At 51.0% G+C, this 27,420-nt stretch overlaps 2 protein-coding genes across 3 annotated transcripts in view; both read right to left on the minus strand.

Annotated features, from left to right (window-relative positions):
* Positions 1–17: 17 nt before the first annotated feature.
* Positions 18–18,455, minus strand: SELENON (selenoprotein N). Of its 2 annotated transcripts, XM_075114465.1 has the most exons (13): positions 16,762–16,922; positions 15,118–15,181; positions 13,776–13,893; positions 12,824–12,954; positions 12,121–12,333; positions 11,142–11,266; positions 10,244–10,381; positions 8,567–8,648; positions 7,402–7,590; positions 6,214–6,319; positions 5,222–5,334; positions 4,212–4,313; positions 18–3,009 (listed from the first exon to the last, which is right to left on the minus strand). In XM_075114465.1, exons 1-13 carry the CDS (start codon positions 16,905–16,907, stop codon positions 2,839–2,841), a joined length of 1,698 nt encoding a protein of 565 aa, XP_074970566.1. In that variant the 5' UTR covers positions 16,908–16,922; the 3' UTR covers positions 18–2,838. The 2 variants fall into 2 exon arrangements, with proteins under 2 accessions (XP_074970566.1, XP_074970567.1); XM_075114466.1 differs by lacking the exons at positions 15,118–15,181; positions 16,762–16,922 and adding an exon at positions 18,281–18,455.
* Positions 18,456–23,664: 5,209 nt separating this feature from the next.
* The window catches only part of MAN1C1 (mannosidase alpha class 1C member 1), a 67,772-nt gene continuing 64,016 nt past the window's right edge, over positions 23,665–27,420 (minus strand). Inside the window, exon 12 of the mRNA XM_075114462.1 lies at positions 23,665–27,108. Within this exon, the coding sequence (XP_074970563.1) occupies positions 26,991–27,108 (118 nt within the window). The 3' untranslated portion in view covers positions 23,665–26,990. The remainder of the gene's footprint in view (positions 27,109–27,420) is intronic.

The following is a 27,420-nucleotide window of genomic DNA, read 5'->3' on the forward strand; positions in this document are numbered from 1 at the left end:
GACTGCAGAAGGCCGAGCGTGGTGGGATGAGTTTAACGAGTGCAGCTACAGCCGGGCCCAAAGGGGTCCCGTCACGACAAGCGGCCCCGAACCGCGCGGGGCTGCGCCCCCCGACCCCCGCTGACACACATCGGCTCCGACCCGCCGCCGGTTTCGGGCCAGAGCGTCACAAAGCAGAGGAGGTGGGGAGGAGCAGCACCCCCTCCCACCCGCGTATCGCAAACGTATCGAAAAAAAACTTAGTAAGTTTACAAAAAGGAGACAAAAAGCGCGGCACCTACTAATAAAAGCCTCAGGGAACGGGTTGCGTCCCCAGCCCGCCGAACGGGCGGCGACGGAGGGACTTGGCAGCTTTGCAGTTAGTGGGTTAACGGGGGGACGCTGCCGAGTTCCCCCCGGGTCCCCCCAGCCCGGGGGCGGCTGCCGGGGCTCCTTCTGCCCCCAGTAACCCCCTTCACCCCCGGCTCAAACAGCCCAGGAGGGCTCAGGGGCGGCTCGAGGCAGCGCTGCCAGAGCCCAGGTGTTCACCACAGAAAAACCAAGGTACTGGCAGGGATCCGGGAGGCTCGGTGTGAGCCCGGGCTGGCCACGGGTTCAGGCACGGGCCTGGCTTGTGTGCGTGGGACTATCACAGGTGCCGTCTCTGCCGGGGAGTTCTGCATCTGCAGGATCAAACGAGCGGTGCTGCCCCTTGCAACTCCCACGCTCAGCACAGCACAAGGGAGAGGGGCTCCCCTGGCCCTGCAGAACCGCTGCTGTGCCTGTTCTAACAAGCCTTGAAAGACAAAAGCAAGCCCTGCCTGCTCAGCCGCTGCCCTCTCCGTCCCCTTCTGCTGCAAAACTGGTGGGGAGGAAGAGAAATGGGATGAACTCTCCACCCGAGCACACCTGACGGACACCACTTGGAAGTCCGAAGCCCCCGGGACCAAGGGGCTCAGGAAAGGTGCAACAAAAATATCTCATGTGAAGAGGCTTTGTAAAAGCCAGAAGGGCAGATGGGCGCTACCGCTGTGCCTCCCGAGGAGCCGGGGAAGCAGGCACTCGGTCTCACTGCCGCGCTCCGCTCGGGCCAAAGCCCCTGGAAGGAATAAGACCAACTGTGACAGGAGCTCGGTCTCCAAGTGCCTGGAGGCCTCGGCACTTTCTGCAGCTGAAAGCGCTGCCAGATCCAAGCCTGTCCTTACCACAGGCCCCTTGGAGTGTGAGAAAAGTGCACAGCTAATGCATAGGTATAGAGCCGATACTGAGAAACATCCCAGGGGTAATTCATCTCACTAGAGCAATTAGTGAAGCTACACTGGTTCAGCCCAGGGGTCCACCTAAGCTCCATCTCCAGCCACGGACAAAGGCAGGAGGGCTGGGGCAGGGTGGGGACAGGGTAAGCACAACTCTCGGGTTCTTCCCAGGGCCTGGAGCCCAGGAATGAAAATATCCTTTCCAAAAAATACAGCTTTTCTCCCTGTTTGATTTGGTCCCACAAAATTGTGGTTCAGAGAGCAGAAAAAGCATCAACAGCCATGGCTGTTTGCAGCCGTCTATTGAAGATGCTTTGTCTCCTCACTTATCTAAAGGAACGTGCTTTAAACCCTGTTTCATTTGACCTTTCCTTCTCCAAACCGCGCTCACTCTGTAGCCAGGCATTGGTACGGAGTAGGAGCAAGCGCTCAGGGTGGTTCCCTATGAGGGACTTTCTTTCTGAGTAATTTTTCTGGAAAAATCTGAACACTTCTGTCTGGCTTTTAAAGCTGCTCAGTTCTCAATGAGTTAATGCTCTCAGGGCAACGCTGAACCTCCCATTCCCAAAGGCGACTTTGTCGTGGTTCATCATTCAGCATGACTTGGAAGCTCAAAGCAAACAAGGATGGAGGAGACAGTGGGAGAACAAGAGCTCTCAAAGGTGGTGGGGTGGGAGCGGCCCTGGGCTGAATGGGGTGGAGGCACTGCTCCGTAGCCTGGAGCACCCATACTGCACTGGTGGGACTAACGGGGGCTCTGGCCCCTAATCCCCCCGAGTTAATCCACACCTGATGTCTCCGAGCTGCACCAGATCTCTAATGCCCTCGTCTCCATTCCTAATTTCACTGTCTCAACCTCAGCACCTCCCTCAGATGCAAAGAACCTGAATAAGTGAGACGGCTCCCCCACTGTGTCACACAGGGTGCTGGGAGGAGGCTGCTCCAGAGCTCAAGCCTCCAGTTCCAACCCCCTACGTTCATGCCTACGCATCACCAGCCACAGTCCCGTTACGCCACTGCTGTCAGTAAATGCCATCGTGAAGAGCTGGCTTCCAAGCCACAGGGCAGCTTACAGCTCGGGGCTGCCGCCGGCAGGAGGTGTGGAGGACGCCGGCTACCAGGAGGGAGGTTCCACCCTGCGCTGGATCCTGCGCCTTCGCCCACAGGGCACAAGCGCTCGCCACCAGTGACCGGTTGTTAACGGCAACGCTGTTCCCCGTGATTCAACACACAGTCTGGTCCTGGAGGTTGGGGGTCTCCGGGTGACGCTTGGCACAGCTGTTACAAGAGTTTCAGCACAGAGTCTGAGCGGGTGCTGCAAAAACACGAGGGCGAGCGGCAAACCAAGGTGTACGCACCGAGAGTGTTTATAGATTCAAGTATTTTCACTCCTGTAAAAATTTGCCTGAACTGAAAAGGGCAGGTTATGTAAACTGGTATCACTTGAAACTCGGGCTGAAACCAACATGCAGAGCAAAGCCCTGCTCCAGGGGCCGTCTGCGTCTTAGCACCTGCCGTGAAGATGAGGAAGAATTGCTGTAATCAAAATAGATCTCTCAAGTCTTTGGCCATCTCTGTGGGGCATTCAGAGGTGCCTTTGTCTTTAGGTCTGCATGTATGGTTTTGCTCTTTGCAGTCCTTCCTTCAAGAACTGGAGGTAAGTTGCAGTAGAAGGGTCTTCAAAATTGGTTGAGAAACTAAACATGCTACTTTCAACATCTTCAGGCTTCATAGAAGTAATGTCCAGGAAGTAGTTGGCATTGATATGGTGAACCTGGGAAAGAAAACAGACAAGGAGAGGAGACTTTAAAGGCCAGAACAATTCCCCAGCCACTGCCTCGGTCTCTAGCCAGGACACAGGTGACAAGACCGTAACAACTCTTAAAGAATCTCAAATACTTTGCAAATGTTAATTCAGCATCGGAGATTCAGGTTTGCATTTTACAGTCAGGGAAAGAGGTGTGAAAGACAACTGTTTGTTTCTTCCCCCAAGAGTGCTGACCCCTCACTTAGGTTAAGAAGATGAAGGTGATTTGGGGAGAATCACACAGGGGTAAAAGCTGGCTCTGAGCAAGGGCCGGGGCGTGGGCAGCCCAACCACGCTGACTGCTGGGGCGCACGCTCTCAGCCCAGCATAGCTGCAAAACCAGCGCCTGAGCTTCAAACGCCTCTGTGCTTTCCACTCCCCTGTGGAGGCGGGAAAGGTGGACGAGTGGCCCTGAACACAGCAACCTCCGCAGGCTGAGCTGAGGCCACGCGCCAGCCCACAGCCTCACCTCGAGGGGAGACACTACAGAGGCAGCAAGGAGTTGACTGTGCGCGTTACTTGCTGATGTCTGGCAAGCGTGGGGCACAATCGGATTAGCCCTGGCAGGATCCTCCACTGCAGAGAGCCCGGCCGCTGACACGCAGCAAAGCACGCGCTGCCAAGCGTCAGGAACCGTTGCCGTCCTTCAAATCCAAGGCGGGGGGGCTGCTGGGGAGCAGAGCAGAGCTGAAGCATGTGGACTTGCTAACGGCTGATCTGCCGTGACAAACTTGGGGAATCAACAGAAATAGAAATGTGCTAGAAAGCGCTGAGAAGGAGAGGTTTTCTCCAAAGCATGACCATAAGGGACAATGGATGCAGGAAACAAGCTACGATGGCTTCCCAAAGCTCACTGACTCCAAGCAGGGACAATGAGGAATCACAGGCAGACACCTGGTTCAAGTCTGGTTGTTCCCTGCCCCGCGCAGAGCTGCTCTTGTTCTGTCTCTGAATAAAGTGACATTTGTTTCAGATTTCTCGGTAGAGCTGCTGTCTGACGGCCGCAGCATCCCTGAGAGCACAGCACCGTGAGGGACTACGGCCCCACAAAGGCTCGAGGAGCCAGGGAATGGCTGGGGAGCGGACGCTCGCTCCAGGGTCTGCAAACCCTGAAGAGGGCATGTTCCAATGGGAAGAGCCAAGCCCAGCTGAAGGGGTAACGAACGTACCACCGTGCCGTTGGGGAGGCAGATGATCATCTCCACAGGGAAGTTGTATTTCTCCAGGTGCAGGTCAGCCAGCTTGCTGTAGAACTCATTCTCTCTGTTGGCCTGTAAGAAGACCCCAAAGAAACATGTTTGCACACACCAGAACTAGCTGAACGGCACAGGAGGTGTACACTGAACACGTGAGGAAGGGAGGGACTGAGGAGCTGCTTTGCAACATGATGGTAACTGGCTCCATTCTCACAATCTGCTTTACTATTCCCTTTCGCTCAGTCTCCCTCTCACATTTCAGCTGTAGATTTTCCACCCAAACAATAAAATCACCCCATCACTGGCAGTTCCCAGGCACACCGACAGGCTGATCCCAGCTTCTCCCAGAGCTCTGTGACGGACCCCACAGCACAGGCCCAGAGACAGGCTCATAAGCATGGGAAGGTGCAGTCAGGAGACTCAGGGTTCAGACAGTATTTGGTTGCTCTGAATTTGTGTTAGAAGCAATTATTTAATAATCCCGAAACAAATCTTGCTAACTTAATTGAGAGTTTTGCCACATAAAAGAATAAGTAAATATTTCAGCAGTGTGACCCTGTACATTTACTCCCTCTACTTAAATGTTTCCCAACTTTCTCTTAAATGCAAAGGGGTTATAAGCTAATTTAACACCTGCTGCTCAAGTTCATATCTGGTCACAAGAAGCTAACATTCAAACCCAACACAGACGTTCTCTGGGTTACAGAGAAGTTGAGCAGGGCTATCTTGCAGTGAAGCGTCTAGTTTAGCTTTTAAAAATGGCATCATGTCAGAGCGAAGGGGGTCACTGTACCATTTTCTTAGCCTGCTCCCACCCAGTGTTTGCTTGGCCCCTGCAGTTGCAGGACATAGAGGGCTTGGAACTGAAATCCCCCACGGGCACAGGTGTGGGCTCCCCACTCCCGCTGGCACCCTCGTGCCAAGCACCATCTGTGTTCACCAGCGCCGACCGCAAAGAAGGCAGATGTGGCTGCGACGCTCACCTGCAGCTCTTCAAGCTCCTTCACCAGGGACCAGCTGCTAACGAAGCTCTCGTTGAGCAGGGCGAGGATGGGCGAACTTTCCAGGACAGTCTCCCGGAGAGTTCGCCCTGAACCTGGCAGAGGAAGAGAGGCAGACAGTGATTTGCTGCATTTCCTGAGCTGACTGTTCCCTGTTTGATGCCATTGCGATGCCACTGCTCTGGCCGCTGCGGCAGCTGGCTTGGGCTCTTCCCCCGGCCCAGCCCATTGTCTTTTTTCGCCTTTCTTGACAGTTTTCCACAGCTTACTGCTTCCTGTGCGTGCTGCTGGCAGACAAGGCTCACCAGAGCAGACCCCAGCCACTTGCAAGGCCACAGAACGACCAGGACAAGCTTGCCATGGAGGTTGACTGGCGTGTGCATTTAGGAAAGGATCAGGCCCTGCAGATCCACCGTGAGTGCCTCTTGCTGTTCATGCTGAGCGGAGCCCATACATGCTGGGGAGTTTTTAAGGGCAGACAGGACTAAAGATATACACCCCTCTCCCACCCATCACTCCTGCTTGATGTAGCATGCAGGTTCTTATGGGTGGGGGAGGAAACAGCTACACATCAGGACAACCCAAAACCCACATCTGGCTCTGGCTCCTCCTGTGCAGGTGTCAGGAACAAAGCAGAGAGCAGTGGCCCTTCCACCCTGCAGGTGCAGCCTCTATCCAGGCAGAGAGAGGGGAAGGGAAGAGAGAAAGGCCAGACCCATGCCACTACCTCGACAAAGGCACTCGAATTAGCGAGTTGGTCTAGGGCTTGTCTCACATAGATCATCCTGCCACTGGGGACCGAAGCTGTGATCAGTAGTTCCCCACTTCCAGCCCTTTTCTATTCAGCATCTTCAGCACCAAAACGAGTAACACAGTGTTTACCGCTGGCTCCCGACCTGCTCCCTGACCCCCAGCTCTTCTCAGAGCCTGGACAAGGCCCATCATTCCTCTAGCCACAATGGGAATGTCCTCACCTCAGCAGGACTGGTCGTCCAGGGCACCCCACAGCAGGATCGAGTGCACCAGCTTCTTTTCTGCTTTTGCTCTCTCGAAAGCTTCTGTGAAGGGAAGATAGGAGACCTGGAGGCAGAAAGACAGCTTGAGAAACAGACACAGAACAGCCCATCTCAAATATGAGCAGGGTCTGAAGGAAACAGACTCGGCACATCCCACAGGTGACATACAGAGAATTTAACCTGCAGTAGATCCTGCAGATTAAAGCAAATTACAACTGTGATGCCCTCCTCAGGAACAACAGCATCTCACGGTGAGATTGCAGCGAGTCCCTCCCAGCATGTGGGCTGTTACCAGCACCTGCAGAGCCCCATCTTCGCACGCTGCAGAGCGCGTATGCACAACTGCGGGCAGGCTGTCTGCAAACACCTCAGCAGCCTGGGAAATCTGGCCTCGAGATATTTATTACAAAACCTCACTTGAAACGACCTAAAAGCTGGCTGTGAGGGACCCTGCACAGAGATTGTTCCAATCACTCAAATGAAGGGAACTTTATTAACGTCTTGGCAGCTCAAAGGGACATTTGTAAGCTCGGGCACAAGGAGGCAGTCACTGAAATGTGTCCGTTCAGCCAAGGAAGCAGTGACAGGCAGTAGCCATCTGCTCCACAGGCTACCGGCATGTTAAATAGTTTGGGTCACCCAGCGCTATAAATTTGCGTCTCACTGTGGGATGCAGAGGCACAGGCGGATTGTGTGTTTTCTGCTGATAAGGAAAGCTTGGTCCAAAGGTAGCTGAATGTTGCAAAAGTAGCGCCAGAGGAAAACCATTTGTAAGCAGCGCGATTACCTGCTTCACTCAGAAATCGCGTCGGCAGCTACTGATAAGAGGATGGAAGGATGAGACTACGTTTACAATACAAGCCTGGGACACATGACATCTAGGCTTTGCTCCTGCCTGCGCTGCTGGGCGACCCCAAATGGCCTCTCAGAGATGCTGTACTCCCTCATCTGGGAACTGGAAGTCCATCAAGGCACACGTGCAGTGCCTGGGAGGCACACGCTGAGCTGGGAGACCCTCACACTGCTCTGAGTGCTCATCAGGTTGTGGCCTCTGGTTTCTGCTGGTCCCTGAGGTGACTGGACATGTCACTGAAGATGACCTGCCCCAAATAAATGTGCCAAGGAAGAGCCCAGCCCCTTCCTCACCTTCTTAAATGGATACATGGCCACTTCCAGCTTCTGGGCTGCCTCTTCCCAGGGGATTTTCTGCTGCCAGGTTATCTCTTCAAACACAAACTGAATGGGCTCCCCTGAGGGATCCCTGCTGTCAATCACATTTCCGTTCTCGTCATGGATCACAGAAGGGATTGAAGGCCCTGTTGATTCCAGCTCCATCTGCAGGAGAACAGGCTGAGTTGGACATTGCAGACATCCCTCTCCTGGTCTTTCTGTACTCCAGCACAGGACTAAGATGCAAAATAAGACTGTGCAGCTTCTAATGAAGATACAGCTTGATCTAATGTCTCCTGGGGCTGCACTTTACTGGTTGCAGGTGTGTTTTATTGGGGAATAGCAGGAAAGCAACTTCATTGCCTTCAGTTATTGTCTGACTGTGCTTGCTGGATTGGAAATGCATGAGACCTGTTCACTCCACGTTGCCACCTTCCCAGTGGAGGTTTTTGACTGTGGAACACCAGATCCTTAAGATCGCTGGGACCTGCAGGGTTAGTGTGAAGCTCTTGCTCGTACCGCCAGCACAGCCCTTACACAGCCCGTGGCTAGCCACAAGAGGGTGCAACAGGGAAAGCTGTTCAGGAGCTGCCCTGTAGTTCACTGTTCTGGTACATCTAAAATGATTTTGTAAGTCTCTTTTCCCGACTTTTGGCAAGTAAAAAGAAATATGGATCTAGCTTAGGAAAAGATGGGACTGCTACATTCAGGCATTCAAAATCTCTACTTAAGTTTCCTGTCCCAAGAGCTGGGATTACCACAAAATAGAGGAATAACCTCACGCAGTTTCTAAATTCAGCCACCCCGATGTTCATACACCCCACCCTGGGCTCAGCTCCTAATGTTTTCTCCCGCCTGTCAGACAATTTTTTAAAAATGGAAAACGTCACACGACTCCAGGAGCTTAGGATTCAACCCCCCACAAAGGGAAAAGATAAAATATCACAAGAACTGGCAATAGGGAGCCACACAGCTGCAGAGGACATACACAGATCAACAGAGATTATACTGTTATGTTGAAACATTCAAGAGAAAGCACTAAAGAACAGGGGTAACTGAGGTTATACAGCTCCGGGGCATGGCAGCATAAATCCCTGCTGAGATGCTGCACGCACATGGAGGACCGAGAGCGACTACAGACCTGAGGCAGGTAACCAATATCCACTTCCATGTTGCTGCTTTCACTCGCCCCATACAGCCACTCCATATCAACGTTCAGAGACCTGCAAGGTGAACCCGATACGTTCAGAGTCATCCAAGGCTAGAGCTGTGTATGGGAAACCCCAGACAAATGAGAACTTCCCGTGCTCCTCTTGCAGGGTCAGCACTGAAGCCCAGAACCTCTGGCTCCTTGGAGGTCATCGTGTTCCCTGCACGAGACCAGCAACACTAGATCCCTGCTGGATCAGGGCCCAGGCACCCACCCAAGGCTCTGCGCAAATGCGCTTTGAGTACTGTCAAAGTGAGGAAGAGAGAGGTGTCTTTGCTCCCCCTTCCTTCCCAGGACTTAACCTGCATATTCTGCTCCTGCTGAACTTTAAAAGTGTTTTTTTGGAAGCAAAAGGCTTTTGTAAGGAGTCACTGGCAGAGCCGTACGCATCTGCTTGCTGTAACAAATGTGCTGACAGAGCCATAGGGATTGAGTCGCCACGGTAATGTTATAATAGAATTTTCACTCCAGCTGTCATGGGCAAAGAGATTTGAAGCTTCTTTCCCCTGAAACGCTTCCAGCTGCTTGCCAGAGAACAGGAATGAGCTAGTGTGAAGCTATGCACACAAAACCTTAACCTGTGAAACACCAAGCAAAAAACATGGTGAAGCAAGAGCATCAGGCTTTGTTGAACTTCAGTGCTTGAGCCAGGCACGGGCAGTGCCAGGGGCTGCCTCTCCACACCCTGCCCATCTCTCCCCATCTTGTGAGTACCAAGGGACAGCCATTGGTGAGTGAATCAGCCCCTGAAATGGGTCAGGGATCCTCAGCAACTGGTAGAGATGCATTTCCCAGTTTTACAGGCAACTGCAGAGCTCAATTCACTCAGATTTTCCAGGCACTTGGCTGAAAAACATGAGCTCATCCATCACAGACACCCGAGGAGCCTTCTGCAGCTTGTACCAGGTATCTGACATCTGCACGAGTCCCTGCTGCAGCCAGGCACTGCTGGGACAGGTTGAGTGGAACAGTGCTTGCAGCAGTGCTACTAACGAAGAAGCTGATGCCTGTCTCTAGAGCAGTATCAGGACAACTTAAATTCCCCATTCCTGTGTGTCTTCCCAAAGTGGTTTGGCCCAGGACAGCTCAGCCTTGGACACTCTGTTGACGCACATGCCAAGGACATCCATCCCCAGCAACCTCTGCCCTGCCTCTCCCCCGTCCCTCCTCTGCCCTTGTCCTTCCCTGCCCCTTCCAAGCCAGATGCCCCCCAGACCTGTTGATAAACAGACCTATTCCTGAAAAATTGCATCAGAACCAGTTTAGGGAGCAACTGTATCTAGAGAATTGAGGACATGATGACTGTGATGACCACTGGCAGGGAAGGATGTGTGAGGAACACAGATAAGCAATCAGCAGAACCAGCCTGCCCAAAGCTCAGACTGCAGATCTGCCTTCCCTGCCTGGGCCAGGATGCCCACGTACCGCACAGGCCAGAGCTGTCACCACACTCAAATCTTCAAAAAGAAGAGCCTGCCAGCCTACCCCCATGCACGGCCCCCACTCCTGCACAGGACAGGATCCCAGAGCCCCTGGCTTCCACTGGGCCTCATTTATAACAATCCTCAAGTCTGTTCAGCACCCAGGAAGAGCGAGAAATGGCTGTACCTGTTGTTAGGGACAAAGAGCTTAAACTCTCGGACGTGGGAAGAATCCTTGGAGAGAATGATGTGACCTGTGAACTGGCCTGGGGAAAACCAGAAGGGGAAGTCTGGTGGCTCATTCAGCTGGAACTCAGCGTGAATCCTGAAACGAGAAAGGAGCCATCAGCTGCAGTGCCGAGAGGAGAGAATGGACCAAACACTGCAGATGACAGCAGGGAGAAGCGATCTCCAGGCACCAGAAATTATGAAGCTAAATTGGGGCAGAGGTTTGGCTCAAAAAGCTTTTCATGTCACACAATGAAGAGGCTAAAGTGTCCACCCAGGAAGGACGAATTATAATGGATCAAGGATGAATTCCTTGAAATGCAGGAACAGACTAAGACCCCTCCAGCCTCCCTTCCAGCTTGGTCAGGCAAATAAAAGCTGTGTGTAACACTCCCAGTAAAACAAGAGAACAATTCCCCAGACTCTCCCCCTTGGAAAGGCACTCCACTCCCTGATCAAACAAAATCTAACAAATTCCTTGCTAATCAGACTCTCCCCTTTCAGCCAGGGATAGTCCAAACCAAAAGTGATGGAGGAAGACTGCTGTCCTGGATGTGGGCAACAGCCCCTGCCTCACCAGGGCCCCAGCAACACTGGGAGCACAGGTACCCTTTCTGGGTGTCAGCAAAGCATCACACATGGCAAGAGCTGACTGGGAACCACCCTCTTCCTGGAACTGCTTCTCCTCCCTCCCAGAACGACACATCTGGTCTTTCTTGGGAACATGACAGAATATGCAATGTCACGTGCACTCTCTGCCATGGGCTCACAGCAGCCTTCTCTACTCCTCTGAGATATGGAACAAATTCAGAAGTGCCCCCAAATCCCCCTCTAACACCTCAGACCCATGGCCTTACCTGAACGCTATGGTGTAGTAGAAGGTGCTGATGGCTTGGATGCAGGCCACAGCTCCTTGGGGAGCAAAGCGGGTTTTTACGAAGGGGCGTGGGTGGAACATGCTCAAAAGCCTGTGGATTATGATCTAGAGAAAGAGTTGTAAGAGAGCAAAAATGAGAACAGTTCCAACAGTTCAGAGCTGCAGCTCCAAAGTAACTCTCCACCAGATCAGGAAGGCAAGAGATCTGCTATGACTTAAAAAGTAGCTCAGAGACTTGCCTAATCACAAAACAATGAGATAAAGCAAGAGACTGCTTTTAAAAATATATCCATCTTCCACACTTTTTATGCTATTCCAGCTGTTTGCATGTTTCCATCATCCCAGTCGGCTGAATGTCTGAGTAGGGTAAACTGATCTATGAGGCTGCCTCCATCAATACTGCTTAAGACTTTGAAAGAGTGGGTACACAATCAATAAGCACACCGGGCTGCGAAGGTCTATCAACTATGTGATCACTAACACCTACCCGGGCACCCCGGGGGAGAGCGACAGACACGCCTGGCTTTACAAACCATGTATACACATCGTTTCACTTGTCAATGAAACGCTCGCCTCTGGGGTGGCACTCGGCAACTGTTCCATAAGGCACAATCACTTCATACAAGTGCTTTCTGAATAACACTCTCCCCACCCTGGCCGGCAAAGACTAGCCTAAAAACCCAAACACTTAAACGAAGTAAGACAAGGTTACTTAAGTCAGCCTCATTTGGCCATGACAGACACCCAGAGCTTTTGCCTACTCTCAATTTTATCTCCAACTTAGGAGATGGTACTCCTGGATGTATGCTGCAGCCTTTTTGTTCCCTTAGAAAGTCCAGGGAGACATAATGCAACAGCCTTGTCGGCTCTAGGGACTCCCACGATTCATGTGGGCTATGAGGCAGGGCATTTATACAAACTACCTCTCAGGTATACAGAAATTAAGTTTCACATCTCACCTCTTTGCCCTTGGGAGGCGGAGGGTAAAATCTGTTGTTGGAAAGGTACCCAGTGAAGATGTTCAGTTCACTAGGAATTATCCACCATGGATCCCCAAGATCCAGTTTATTCTTTGGAGGAAGAAAGGCTTTAAACTGTCTGGCAGGCATCACACTCAGAGGGGCTGCTGGGGCAGTCCAATTCCTCAGCCCAGACAGAGCAACATGAGAAATCTGTGAACAAAAGACAGTATCAGAGCCTAGACCGGACTCTTCAAACATGCAGTAGTGCTGACGGGTGTAAGCAGGCTTTGGAGAAGGGGAAGGAAAATATATATTAAGTCTTAAATTCTTCCATCTACCCCAAACGGCACTAAATAGTTCCATCCCTTCCAGTTATGTGAGTAATAGGAAATGGGAGAGAGGGGAACATACCACCTAACACCACTGCGTTTGGACTTCGCACCAGGAAAGCCAGCTCTAATGTCTGCTTCAAGCTTCCCAGGAAGGGCGCACTAATTGGGGCACAGTGCTGCTGAGCGCACTGAAAACAATGAAATGCTGCAGAAAGCGGTGAGCTTGCTTGTCAAAGCAAATCCCACGGGCTTGAGCTAGACTGTTTCCCCCTCCTAATGCGCTAGCACTCATTCCTGGTGATGCTACCAGCTCACTGGACGTGTTTATACCAGAATTTCAGGCCATACACATCCTGCATGACACCTACTCCCAAGAAACCATCTTTGCTCTTCGTCATCGTTTCCATGACCAAAGGCTGGAATTTAGCCACAACGGACAACGTCTCCCCGCTTGGATCAGGCGTCTCCTCCTCTTCAAATTCTGAGATGGGAGCAACCCCTAGACAAAGGGACAGGAATTTAAGCAGCTGTTTCCCCTCCCTCCCTTTATAAGCAATTGTGAAGTGATTACAGATTTCTCCTGGCAAGTCCAGGAGCACTGGGAGCTTCCCAGCTGTTGCTACACTGTATGCAGCGGCAGAACTCAGGCCCACCCCAGAGACCGGCTTCATCTGCATGAATTAAGGGGCAGCCCTCATTTTAGTGGAGGGCTCTCTAAACCCCACGGCTCAGCTAAGCAGCCTCACTCCACTGAGGAAGGATCAGAACACATGCTTCAGCCAATTCATTACAGCACAAACAAACAACTGACTGCATTTCGACTGTACTGTAAGCTCTCTTGTACATTATCATCACCACGCTTCTTCCTGCTTGGCACCACCACGAGACATTTGCCACATGCTGATACAGTCTCCAAACATGATCTCTCACAGCCACTACCTGAGAGAGACCGCTGCAGCTGGAGGAGGTATGAATGAAACGCTGTGACTCACTAATAGTTTGGCCTAGCCTGGGCTGAGCTGTATTTGTTGCATTCACCCATCCCAAATCCCCTTTAAGCTTTGGACAAAGTAACTTATGTACTTTGGTAGTCCAGCAATGGGATCTTCGGTCTTAGAAAAACTCTACTTTGTGAAAGTAATGGCTACTGCTCAAGCCTTTTCAAAAACATGTAAAGCGTAGCAGCCTCTTGTCATGTAAGTAAGACCCAAAACAGCACCCAGAAGAAAATAAGGCATGAATAAAAACTGTTCAGTGCACTATCGTTGACTTTTGCTCAGTCTGTGCAGAGGGAGCTCTGCAAGGCAGACAGATACCTACCCGTCAGCTTCTCAGCTATTGGCTTGAACTCTTCCGGACTGAGGTACAGATCGTTGTTTGTGTCCAGAGAAGAAAAGAGAAACAGCCCCTCATTTCCCAAAGACTTCAGTGCCAGCTCCTAGTTCGGGAAGAAGAGGCAAGTGAAACCTCATTCCAACCTCTTGCACAAATTCACTCTGGCCCCTCTCAGCTTCAGAGTTAATTTGCATTCTTTCCAGCACACAAACACAGCCATCACATTGAAAGATTAACACCCCTTGGCAGGATTTTATGCTATTTACAATAGGGATCGGTGTCCAGGAACTGTTGGCATGAGCATATTAAAACTACATCTGGCTGAGTAATTCAGACTGAATCATTTGGTCAGAGTCGGCCTCAAAGTCTTTTGTCAGAAAAAAAATTCCAACTTTTTCCAGACAGTTAGTCCTAAACATGCAGATATTCAGAGCACCTGGAGATTGTGATTTCTGTAATTAACTGATGCGCAGTGAAACAAAGGCCGTCAAATACATGACTGTCCACATTACAACACCACAAAGGAAGAGAACTGAGCCCTTGGAACTCTGCAGAAAGCAATTTAAACCTGCGCTGAGATCCATGCTGGTGTTACTGTGCACAACTGCCCTGCTTGAGTCAGGTTCCCCTCAGGCCTCCATCCTCAGGACTGGATGGAGCATTTCGGCCCCTTGCTCTGCAGGGAGCACTGCCTACCCTTTTGGCCATCCACTGGGGAGCCCATGGTCTTCTCCAGAAATTTCTACAAGATCCCAGCCACCCCATGCTTCAGTTTTTCCCTCTGCAAAGTCCGCATGGGGAACACCCAGTGGAAAACACCACTGAAATGCAATGTCTCCCTTGGAGCAGCCCCAGAAAGGCTCTAGATTCTTCTAGGTTTGTTTCCACTCTGCAGCACTCAGCACTAAAGGAAAAGGGACAACTTGCAGGCAGAACAAGAGAGCTCCACGTTGGTGCGAGAGGAAGAGAGACACCCAGCAAGTCAGACAAGCCACATCGCTGCCAGCCAGCCTGCCGCACATCCCCTGTGACCCATCATTTGGGGCAGCTCCCCCTGCAACCCCCGTAAAAGCCTAAAGCTGCAAGAATAAATACTCTGTATTCTGCTGTTTAACCATGTTTATTCTCTATTGCCTGCAGCAACATTACCATCCCCAGAGCTCCTGAACTAGTTTATTTTCCATCTGTTGCCTGCCAGCCTAAAGCAGCACTAATGCAGCCTGGAAGGCTTTGCTCCTGTCAACTGCAGCAACAAAAGCACTTTAGAGCCTTTCCAGGGCAGTTTCAGGACTGAGGCAGACAGAAATAAAGACCCTGGAATACAAACCAGAGATGTGGATACAGATATGGCTGAGGAAAGACATGGAGGGGAGCGCGCAGCAACTACACAGCTGAAAAAAGGAATGAAGGCATAAGATGGTTATTCATCCACGCACCAGGAACAACCCACTCCAGACTGTCCACGTACCTGCGGCCAAAACTGTGCCTTTGCTCCCCAAATGACTGGGGATGCCTGTCCCTGGCCCTGTAAATAGGTAACAATGTTTTCCTGAGCAAGTGCCGTGTTCCCTGACAGGCAGGTGCCAGGGTCACGTCATGAAGCCTTGGGCCAGGCTTCGGTACCCAGCTGGGCTCTAGATCTTGCTTGTGCATGGCACATAATGCATTAACCTCGTAAGGGCCCCTGTGATCGCTCACTGTCTGGGAGCCGGCTCACTGTGCAGGGAAGCGTGAGGGGAGCGCACGATGGCTTCCTCCTCTGCAGAAGAGGCTGTTCTGGATGTGTACTGAGCTCTGAAGAGACGGTCCATTTCCTAGTCCTCTCCACAGCGCATCAGCAATTTCCTGCTGATGAATCTTTTAGAGTCTCTCTTCTTTTTGCACTTCACGGGCATGGGCCTCAAGGGACGGAGGCAAATGAGCAACAAAGTTTTCAGTTGGTTAGACTGCCCGCTGCTCTAGTATTAGGAGAAAGTCATGATCATTTCCTTAACAGGGCTGAAGGCAGAAAAAGAACCAGTTATACCCCCCACATAGAGAAGAACACCTCTGACTCTAACACAGCAGTACGTGAAGGGGAGAATACGGGTGCCTGGTGTTGGACGTTAGCATCCAAAAATCAATCTAAATTGCGAGCACGCTCCCGTCCCCTCAGCCTGTGCTTTCACATAGGTCAATGAAAACCCATCAGGTGCAGAACCATCAGATAATTATCCCTACAACCGCAACTGGCCAGAGGTATGGTAGCTTTGCGGTCAGGCGCCTTACGTGTGTGCACGCATCGCATAGGCCTGCCAGCAGCCGGCTGAATGCAGCTTCCCTGCTAATAGGATTGGTGCTGGGCTCCCGCCTGCTCCAGACGACGCTGCCCTCCCCAGAGCTAGCTAAAACAGCCACTTCCCAGCGAAGGCATGCTCCGGGCAGCACTGGCACAGCGCATCAGCTCTGCACCACCCCGCAGGACAGATCGCTCCCTTCGGAAACATTCATTTTACACTCACAGAGCACGGCAGCTCGGTGACAGCCTCGCGTGAGCCCCTCCGCACCGGGACCGCAGGGACCCACCGGCCAGAGAGGGGACCCCCAACCACGAGGAACAAAGAATTCTGCAGAGACCCACCAGTTCTGCTGCGCTCAAAGGGGAGGGCAAAAATGATGTTTAAAAGGGGAGAAAGATGTCAGGGCTTGGCCTTTTGCTTTCTGATAGCATTCACATTAAAGAAAGCTCTCCAGAGCCTGTGGTTTTTTTCTTTTTTCTTTCTAATCTGGGATTATAAGAAATTAAAAGTTCCCCTGTTTGTGCCAGAGGAGCAAGACTGAGCTTTTTCAGTCTTTTTGTAGAGGAGGAGAGTTGTGGTGTTCACAAAGAGTTTTCTTCTCCCACCTGCTTGTGGGTTGTTTAGCTAAATAAACATTTCCATAGAAAGAGACAAGACATATGTTTTAAGCAAGAGGAAGGAAAAATAAAAACCTTGGGCTGTTCACGCTTTGTTCTCCTCTCCAGCAGTGCCCAGTCAGAGCCGTCCGCCCATCCTCTGGGAAATAAAAATCCTCCAGAAGACCTGGATTTTTGTCAGGCAGGGCCAAGGTCCTCTCAGCCAGCCTCTGAAGGACCATGCTGACCCTTCTGTCCCTGGCAGAAAAATTCTTCTAATTAACTCATTTGAGCCAATTCCCCTTTTTGCAATGCAAGCAGAGACAAAGAAAAGAGGCATCCCTTAAAAACACTTGTGTTTTTACTACAGAAATATCAAGAACAAGAAGTTTGCTCTTTCCCGTGAACCTTTTCAGGCGTTCAAGGATGCACGCCGAAGCGAAGAGCCAGGGGAGTGCGGTCTGTAACAAAGGTGCGCTTTCTCCAGAGCACATGGCAGTCATTTGAATGCTACGCATTACAATCAAAACCAATGCCAATCAGCCTAATTTGAAAAAATAAAACACACAAAAAAACTAAAAACCCCCTTCCTGCCTTTCAGCTCACGTCCTCCGTTCTTTTAATGCTTCTACAGAGTCACTCAGGGCAGTAGCCGGCTCAGGCTCCACAGCCGCTGATACCTGGTTGTCCCCACAGCCCAGCTGGTGACTACCATGGCTTCGCAGTCACAACAGCCTGCTGGTGGCCACCTCAACCCTGGCAGCCACCTCAAGACTGCAGCCACCAACGCCCCGTGGCTACTGCAACCCAGTGGTGGCCACCACAGATCTGCGGTCCCCTTGGCCTGGTGAGAGCCACCTCAACCCTGGTGGCCACCTCAAACTGAGTAGCCACTAATATGTGGTCGTTACCTCAGCCTGGCGGCAGCTACCTCAAGCCTAGTGGCCACCTCAGCCCCTGTGGCCACCAATGCTTGGTGATCCCCTCAAGCCCAGTGGCTACTTTAAACCTGGTGGCCACCTCAACCCTGGTGGCCACCGCTGCCTGGTAGTCACCTCAGCCTGGCCACAAGACATCTCAACCCCAGTGGCCACCTATGTGTGGTAGTCCCCTCAAGCCAGCAGTGACCACCTCAAGCCCTGTGGCCACCAATGCCTGGTGGTCCCCTCAAGACCAGTGACAACCACTGCCTAGCAGTCACCTCAGCCCTGGTACCCACCTCAACCCCGGCGGCCACCACTGCCTGGTGGTCACCTCAACCTGGCCACGGCCACCTCAACCCCAGTAGCCACCTCAACCCCACTGGCCACCAACCTCTGCTGCTCCCCTTAGCCTGGCCACGGCCACCTCAACCCCACTAGCCATCAATGTGTGCTGGTCCCCTCAGCCCAGCAGGAGCCACCTCAACCCCAGGAGCTACCTCAGCCTGCCAACAGCCACCTCAACCCCGGTGACCACCTCAACGCCCGCGGTTCCCTCAGTCCCGCGGCCGCCACCGCCCCGACCGGGTCCGCCCGCCATTTCATCCCTCCCTCCCTCTCCTCCGTGAGGGGCAGCGCGGCCTCAGGACCGTCCGTCATGTCCGTCCCCCCCCCTCCCGCCACCTCCCCTTTACCTGCTGCCGGGCTGCCTCAGCGTCCCGGTAGTACTTGACGGCGACCAGCGCTGCCAAAGCGGCGAGGGCCAGGGCCAGGCGCGGAGGGGCCGCGCCGGGACCCGCCATACCCGCGTCGTTCAGCGCCGCCGCCGCGCCGCCATGGCCGCGCCGGCCGGGGGAGGCGTCAGGCGGGCAGAGCCCGGCGAGGAGGGGCCGGGGCCGGGGCCGGGCGGGGGCCTCCGTCCTCCCCGCGGGGCCCGGAGCGGGGGAGAGGGGCAGGACGGGGGCGGAGGCCCCTCTCCCCCGCTCCTGGCCCTGTAGAGACCTTCATACAGTCCCGCGGAAAAACCACCAAAATGGCTATTTTTAAAAAAAAACACTAGGTATTAGCGGTTTCACTTGCAGTGATTTCACTGGGTTTTTAAGCAGGGATGAGAATTCCGGGGACAGGAATGACTTTGCAGCCGTGAGATGACAGCACTCCTCTGCAAGCCGACGCTGAGCCTCCTGCCACCACATCGCCATTCCCAAATTTTGAGTCATTTCTACCACCGCGGACCTTTACGACGCCCCAAACTTTCCCACCCTCCCTGCGTTCTTTGTGCCCTTCAGGTTTTTCTGCAAAGTTGTCACATTGCTCCTTTAGCAGTGGCTTGGCCAAGAGATATATATTTAGTTATTGTACTCTTTGCTCATAAATCAGTCTCCTGCCCCCGCTTACATGCAATCCTGCACCGGCACTGAAATGCCCTGATTGCTGGGGAAGATTTAGTACCATTTTCTGCTGCTGCAGGGCTAACAGCGCAGAATGTTTGATCTCTCCAAGGGTAGCAGGAAGCGTTAGCATTTAATCCTTTGAAGCCTTTGCTGTTTCCTAAGCCTGCCTAATCATTTTTGTTTTAGGTTTAAAGAGCTTTTTGGTTGGCGACGAGGAGAGCATGACCAAGCCATTAAGAGAGCAGCGGCAGCTGCATCAAGGAAGGAGGAAGAGGCTGGTAATCCTGGGCAGAGCAGGCCAGCAGCGTGTGGAGTTTTGAGCAATTCCTGGGACAAAACAGACAAAAAAAATCACACTGTGCGTTTTCTTGCAGACCACAGCAAACAACATTGGAGGGAGCAGGACTCAGTCGGTGAAAGCAAGGTACAGCCTTCTCCCTGGGACTTGGGCACTGTTCCTCTCTCTGCCATAGATTCCCACAAAGCCCTCGACGCTTCTCTTGCAGTGACAGTGCAAGCTTGGGCAACACAGTGGGCCAGACTGGGGAGCCCAGCAACAGAATAAACGCTGGGTTATTTGTAACTCAGATCAGCGTCGTTACATCTGCATGGCCAAGGGAGGAAGGAGAAGGTTCCTTCTGCCAGCTCCACCATAGAAGAAAATATTCATGAAACTCCACTGCTGCTCTTTGCTCTCTGCCTCCCCACCCGTCATCAAGCTGGTGCTTGGGCCATGGGGAGGAGATGGGAGGAACTGAATTAACAGGTCATTGGAATAATGTCTGGGAGCAGAGACAGGTGTGAATGAGATAAGCACTCAAGTACTTTAAGCAGATGTGCTTTAAAACTTTCCAGACTCATTAAGTTGGGCAGTGAGGTGTGGAGAGCTTTTGCTTACCTCAAATAACCTGGCAAGTATCTTTAGAGCACAAAATATAACAGGACAAGATAGCTTTGAAATAGGATAAATGTACTTGGGTGCCTGGGAAACGAGCAAGAGCGAGAGGTGATAGGGGATGACAAAGCCTGCAGACACCTAGATGGAGAAGAGACCTGACAGGGTGGCTGGCAGAGCCAAAATGATACCATTTAGACGAGAAGCAGAGGCGCTCGTTTTACACCTGAACCATTTCCAGTGTCACTAGCGACCATATAAAGATGACAAACGGATGAATTATTTGATAGGAAAAAGAATGAAAGACAAAAGGTGAAATAATTCAGAGCATCTGCTGGGAACTAATCCTCCTCAAAGGAGAACAAAACCAACAACTCCTGGCTCTACACTGCTGGTTCCTGAGATTACCGATTACAGTGCTCAGGAAGAATTTTAAATATCCAGACATCTGCTGTGTGGCCTACCCAGGCACACTCGTATCAAAGGAAATCCTTGTGAAATAACAAGGAAGATTTCCACCAAGAAAACTCATGCAGCAGGAAAAACTATCCCAGATTTCCCCTTTGCCGGCAGGGAGAGAGTCCAGCTGAAAATAAGAAAAACAGTGAGAAATTGGTAGCAGGGATCAAAAGTTTGGAGTGACCTATTTTGCAGCAGAGGGATGTGTTTTCCATGTGTCGAAGTACACGCAGCAAGTCCACATTTGAGGGTGGCATGCTGTGAGAGCAGAGGAACCCTGTCCTCATGTGAACTGATGGCCCCGTTCCCATAGCTGGAAACCCTGGCCTGTTTTAAAGTCAAAGCGATCATGGGGTAATAGAAGGCGGCACTAAAATCTGAGCTGTGCATGCAAATGGAGAAAGCACCTGGAAACAGAAAGCCCCTGAGGAAGCAAGTCCCGACCAGACTGAGGTCCAAAACCATAAATCCTCTGGAAAACAGAACGGGACACGGAGCATCCAAGTCTGGTTTCAGGTGGGGCTTTTCAAAGGGGACAAGAAAACCGGAGGTGTGTTTACTGCAGAAGAGGGGCTCGCATCCTGCTCTGGGGATGCAGTGACAAAGCTGCATGGCCACGGAAAACATACAGTTCATCCCAGAAAAAGAAGGGCCAGCAAAGGCCGCGGCATGAAATGAAGTTTGATTGAGACATTTCAAAGGAGACCGTTTAGTTGAAGAGCAAGAGCCGACGCCTACCGAATTCCCATGGGCTTGCATTCCTAACTCCCCTCGGCCTTCCCTATTCAGTAGGAAGCAGTCGAGTCTGGCGGGTCACTCACAGGTCTGACACTCACCGAACAAATGCATTTACAAAGCAGGGGAGTTTTGTTGAAAGGATTCCTAATTACAGCACGGTACCTGCGTGAGGCTCCACAGGGAGTGAAGCCAAAGACCCAAACGTGATCAGAAGTAACTGCTGAAACTTTGGAACTGTTAGCACTGGGAGCCAGCGCTCGATGCACCACATCTGAAACAATCAGATAAATAGATCAGATCAAAATGTATGTGGAAAAATACTACGACCGCCAGGCTTTTGAATTCAATAACCAATTCTGCTGAAAGCCTTCCAAGGGAATTTACTAATGCCGTAAAAATGAAGTGTGGGTTACAAAAAGATGCATTTGTTTTCTGGATAGTTTTGTCTTATCTCCTGTATGGTCAGGGGACAACAGCCGGCCATTCTACACGCGATAGTTATTAGTTTTCATCTCTACCGCTATGCAACTTTCTTGTATCAGAACTTCATTCACAGGAAATTCCTTCTGAGCTAAAGTAGGGCCACATGTTCTGGTGGTGAAAATTAACATGGTAATCACGGCTCCTGAATCTGAATGTAACAGGAACTGGGAAATAACCCAGGCTGGTCACATTTCCTGGTAAGGTGACGCAAAAATAGGAAAAAGCCATCACAAATCAACAACAGAACTCCCACTGGCGTCCCACATGCCTGAGACCGAAAGGCAGGAAAGCAGCTCAAAGACACACATGTTCCCTGTTCCTTCCCACTGAACATTTAAAACCAAACCTCTGGTTCAAATGTAACACCCCACTTATTTATCTGCTCAAAGTACGAAAACAAAGGGGTTCCCATCTGGATGAACACCAGAAGTCCCACCAGCCCCAGCTAGCAGGAAGGATACGGGGCGGGCGTGAGACAGGAGGGGTGAAATCCCAGAGCCTGCTTCCGCACACAGAGCTGCCAGAGACAAGGGCTCTGCTCGAGCGACAGCATCCAGCCAAGGCTCGAGGTGTGCTGAGGAGCTAGGAAGGAGCAGAGACTTTCAAGACACCAGCGGGGCAAACATTTCTGTTACCTGCGTTGCCGTAGGACAGCAAAATCCCAGCCGTGGATCAGAGCCAGGCCTTGGAACAAAGCTGATCCTTGGAACAAATCTTTACTCCTGCTAAACATGTGCATGCTTAACTTGATGCCTGTGATTAATCCACTGGCCTCAGGGATTTAACTGTGGGTATCTGTGAGCACAGGCAGTATTTGCAGAACTGTTTGCAGAACTGGGGTCTGTGAGAATGGAAATTTTCGAGCATGGATTTTTGCAACAAAAAGGTTTCGTCGTGGCTGGTGCTGAGCTCCATGCGAGTGTCTTGGGTAACAAACTTACCAATAAGCTTTACCTCGTCAGGCATGCTGGGCAAGTAAAAAACCTCCCTGTTCGTGATGCAGGCACGGAGCTGCAGGAAAGCAGCGGCTCTCCTCTAGAATGGTATGTGACTTCACTAATACTGTCCTTGCTCACGTGTGTGGAAGAGAAAACAAGAGCAGAGTTTTAGTGTAACACCAAGGATCTATTTCTAAAGGAAACTAGAACCATGCTATTTATTTTGGGGGTTTAAATTCTGCCCGGCAAAGTGTTCTTCTGAGTTACTCCAAGAGCAGGACATTTTTATTTATGGAATTCCCTTAATCCGTTATAAAAATCCTCTGAGCTAAACCAGCTTCCTGGTATCGAAATCTCCTGGATAACACAACTCACTCCCAAGATGTTTATTTACCAACAGCCACTCCTCTAGGCCAAGCTTACCAGCCCATATCTTTATCCCTGGGATAATGCTAAGTCCCCGTCTGACAACCTTATTTCTTTTGGGGAATTACAAAGGCATGAATTTAGAAACACATTTTTTGTTTTCACAACTTGCTCAAAGCAACTTTACCTTCCCAAGTTGCTGAACGAGCCAGTTATCAAGAGAACGTCACAAGAACGAACCAAATGTTCCATCACCGAGGGCCGCGCGGCTTTGTAGTGCCCAGAGGAAGGGCTTCTGGGAGAAAGGCTGCGGATGCCAGACCCAGCCCTTGGGGCAAGAACTGTTAAGCAGGTCCTCAGAGTGCCCGGGTCAGAACACGAGTGGTGTGTGAACATCTCTGCACAGGCATCCTGCTTGGAGTCACAGAGGACACACCGGCTGCACTGCTAGTTCAGTGGCAGGATTCATGGAATAATCTGCCTTCAATTTTTTCCTTTCTTTTTCTTGTTACTTCATTCCAGAAACAATGTACACCAAAGAGCAAACCTGGCTGGGGATCATTTATTTTTCACTAGAAGAATAAGATGTTTAGCAGAACTCCTGCTAACCCGTATCAGGTGGTGAACAAGCAATTTAAGGGAGCTGGTGCAGATGGGAATTGCTGTCCATACTCTGGCTAGATTACTCTGGAAATCAACATCTATTGTGAAATATTCTTGAAATCAACCAGTATTGTCACCTAGTTATTCCAAGCATGATGTAACAGGTCGTTGACAGATGGCTTTAAAGAGGATCAACCCAAACATGCGTTTTATTTTACAAGACTTTTATTCTGTTTCACAGATTTGACTATTACAGCAGTGAAATTATTACAAGTGACTCATAACATTTAGTTCCAAACAAAAGTAGAAAACCACAGAAATTATAAAGGAAAGTTAAATGAGAAGTGATGTGTGGTAAATGTGTTTTAAGAGCACAGAAAAAGTATATAAAAATACATTAGGATCAAGAATTTTGCAGACAGGCTTTGATTTAGTTACAGTTTTGACACCACGATCACAGAATTACAGAATGGCTGACGTTGGCAGGGACCTCTGGAGGTCATCTGGTCCAACCCCCTGCTCAAGCAAGGCCTCTCAGAGCTGGCTGCCCAGGACTGCGTCCCAGTGGCGTTTGAAAATCTCCAAGGATGGAGATGCCACAGCCTCCCTGGGCAACCTGTGCCAGTGCTCGGGTCACCCTCAGAGTAAAAAATTGTTTCCTCATGTTCAGAGGGACCCTCCTGTGTTTCAGTTTGTGCCCACTGTCACTGGGCACCACTGGAAAAGCCCGCCTCTGTCTTTGCACCCTCCTTTCAAGTATTTATATACATTAATAAGATCCCCCTGAGCCTTCTCTAGGCTAAACAGTCCCAGGTCTTGCAGCCTTTCCTCATAGGAGAGATGTTCCAGTCCCTTAATGATCTTTGTGGCCCTTCATTGGACTCTCTCCAGTATGTCCGCATCTCTCTTGTACTGGGGAGCCCAGAACTGGACACAGTACTCAGGTGTGGCCTCACCAGTGCTGAGCAGAGGAGAGGGATCACCTCCCTCGCCCTGCTGGCAATGCTCTGTCTAATGCAGCCCAGGATGCCATTTGCCTCCTTTGCAGCAAGGGCCCATTGCTGGCTCATGGTCACTTTGGTGTCCATGGGACCCCTAGGTCCTTTTCTGCCGAGCTGCTTTCCAGCTGGGTGCCCCAGCACATACTGGTCCATGGGGTTGTTCCTTCCCAGGTGCAGACCTTTGCACTTCTGCTTGTTGAACTCCATTAGGTTCCTATCAGCCTACTTCTCTAGCCTGTTGAGGTCCCTCTGGATGGTGGCACGACCCTCTGGCGTTTCAGCCACCCCTCCTAGTTTTGTGCCATCAGCAAACTTGGTGAGGGTATGCTCTGCCCCATCACCCAGATCATTAATGAGGATGTTAAACAGGACTGGACCCAGTATTGACCCTGGGGCACACTGCTTGTTACTGGCCTCTAACAGGACCTCTGTGCTCAACCATTCAGCCAGTTTTCAACCCCCCTCACCGTCTGCTCATCCACCTCATACAACAACAGCTTGTCTACAAAGATCTTATGGGATACAGTGTCAAAGGCCTTCCTGAAGTCCAGATAGACAATATCTGCTGCTATCCCCTCATCTACCAGGCCAGTCATTCCATCACAGAAGTTTATCAAGTTGGTCAAGCATGACTTCCCCTTGGTGAGGCCAAGCTGGCTACTCCTGAAGAAATTTTTGTTGTTCATGTGCCTGGAAATGGTTTCCAGGATGAGCTTCTCTATCACCTTCCCAGCCCTTGAGGTGAGGCTGATGAGCCTCTGGTTTTCTGCGTCCTCCTTCTTGAAGATTGGAGTGACATTTGCTTTCCTCCAGTGTCTGGGCACTTCTCTGAGTTGCCATGATCGATCAAAGATTATTGAGAGTGGCCTTGCACAGACATCTGCCAGCTCCCTCAGCACTTGTGGGTGCGTCCCTTCAGGGCCCATGGACGTAGGTACATCCAGTTTGCTTAAGTAGTCCCTGACCTGATCGTCTTCCACCAAGGGTACATCTTCTGTGCTCCAGCCTTTCCTCCTGGTCTCTGGAACCTAGGATTCCTCAAGGCCAATCTTGCTAGTAAAGACTGAGACAGAGGTGGCATTTGGTATTTCAATCTTCTCCATGTCCTGTGTAACCTGTCTCGTTGACCAGTAGGACCATGTTTTCCTAGCCTCCCTTTTGTCACCTATCTTCTTATAAAAGCCCTTCTTGTTGTCTTTGACATTCCTGGCTGAATTCAATTCCATCTGGGCTTTAGCATTCCTAGCGACAGCCCTGGATGCTCAGACAATGTTTCTGTAGTCCTCCCAGGCTTTAACCCTCTGTATGCTCCTCTTTTTTGTGTTTGAGTTTGACTAGGAGTTCTCTGTTCATCCACGTGGGCCTCCTGGCATTTTTGCCTGACTTCCTGCTCATTGGAATGGAACTCTCTTGAGCTTGGAGGACATGATTCTTGAATATTAACTGGCTTTCTCAGGCCCCTCTTCCCTCCAGGGACTAATCCCACAGGACTCTTCCATGCAGATCTTTGAAGAAGCCGAAGTCTGCTCTCCAGAAGGCCAGGGTTGTGAGCTTGTTTTTCACCCTCCTTCCTGCCCTCAGGATCCTGAATTCCATCATCTCACAGTTGCTGCAGCCCTTTGGCTGCCTTTGATCTTACATCCCCAAGGAGCCCCTGCTTGTTGGTGAGTATGAGGTCCAGCAGAGCACCCCTCTTTGTTGGGTCCTCTGTCACTTGGAGGAAGAAGTTATCATCAATCCACTCAAGGAACCTCCTGGATTGCTTAGGTCCTGCTGCGTTGTCCCTCCAGCAGGTATCAGGGTGGTTAAAGTGCCCCATGAGGACCAAGGCCTGCAAATTCAAACTCGAGGCTGCTCCTAGCTATCTGTGGAGGACCCGATCCTCTTGTTCTTCCTGGTCAGGTGGCCTAAGGCAGGCACCCACTATAAGGTCACCTTTACCTGTCCTGTCTGTAATCCTAACCCATAAGCTCTCAGTCAGCTCCTCATCCATCCCCAGGCAGAGCTCCGTGCGCTCCAGCTGCCCTCTCACATAAGGACAACTCCCCTTCCTCCTTATCCTCTCCTGTCCTTCCTAAAGAGCCCAGAAACTCTACACCTAGAAAGCACAGTATATTGAAAACTGTTAATTAGAAAGGTGATAAATCCAAGAGTATATAAAAGGCAAAATGAAACAGAAAAACAAAAGGAGGGTGTATGTGTGAAGTCTATTTTATGGCAAACTTCCAGTCCTTTGGCCACTATAAAGCAAAGTCAGTGGATTTCATATAAATTCTCTGTATAAAGGAATGTCTATGAACTGTGTACAATATGGCCCAGAATAAACATCTCATTATCAGGCTAATAGAGCTCCTCACAGAGGAAAAGAAGGTGCTTACGTCATGATTTCATCTTCCCAATATAATACTGTCCGGAATTGGACTAGTGCCCCAAAATACCATTTTAGGAACAACACGAATTCCTTTAATGGAAAGGAAATGCAGTACCCCGCCGATGCTGCAGAAGCAGGGCGCTGGGCAATGGCCTCGCTACTGCACGCTTGCTTTAAAGTTCGTGTGGTTGACTGGCAGGGGGTGAGCCTCTGTGTTGAACACCCAGTCATCCAGGGACAGCACGTCATCTTCACAGAACAGAAGATAGAGGTACCTGGAGCCATAAGGCAAGGGAGGGCGGGAAGAAGATGGACACAAAGGGAGATTAAAGGAAACTCAGGTGGGACTCCAAGCACGCACAAGCAAGCACTGTCAGCAGGACTGTGATGGGGGCTGCCATTGGCCTCAGCTGCCACGGTTTATGGTGACATATTTCCCGACTCCCTGCCTCACTCCCCTGCTGGAAACCACCACCCCTGGTGCAAAGGTGGGAAAATGGGATGCGTTATTTGCGCTCAGCCACCCCACAAACGTTAGCTCACACTACTGGTAAAGGCAGACCTGCACCAAGTGGCAGCAAATTCAG

Source organism: Phalacrocorax aristotelis, chromosome 20 (assembly GCF_949628215.1).
Source record: "Phalacrocorax aristotelis chromosome 20, bGulAri2.1, whole genome shotgun sequence".
Taxonomy (NCBI): Eukaryota; Metazoa; Chordata; class Aves; order Suliformes; family Phalacrocoracidae; genus Phalacrocorax; species Phalacrocorax aristotelis.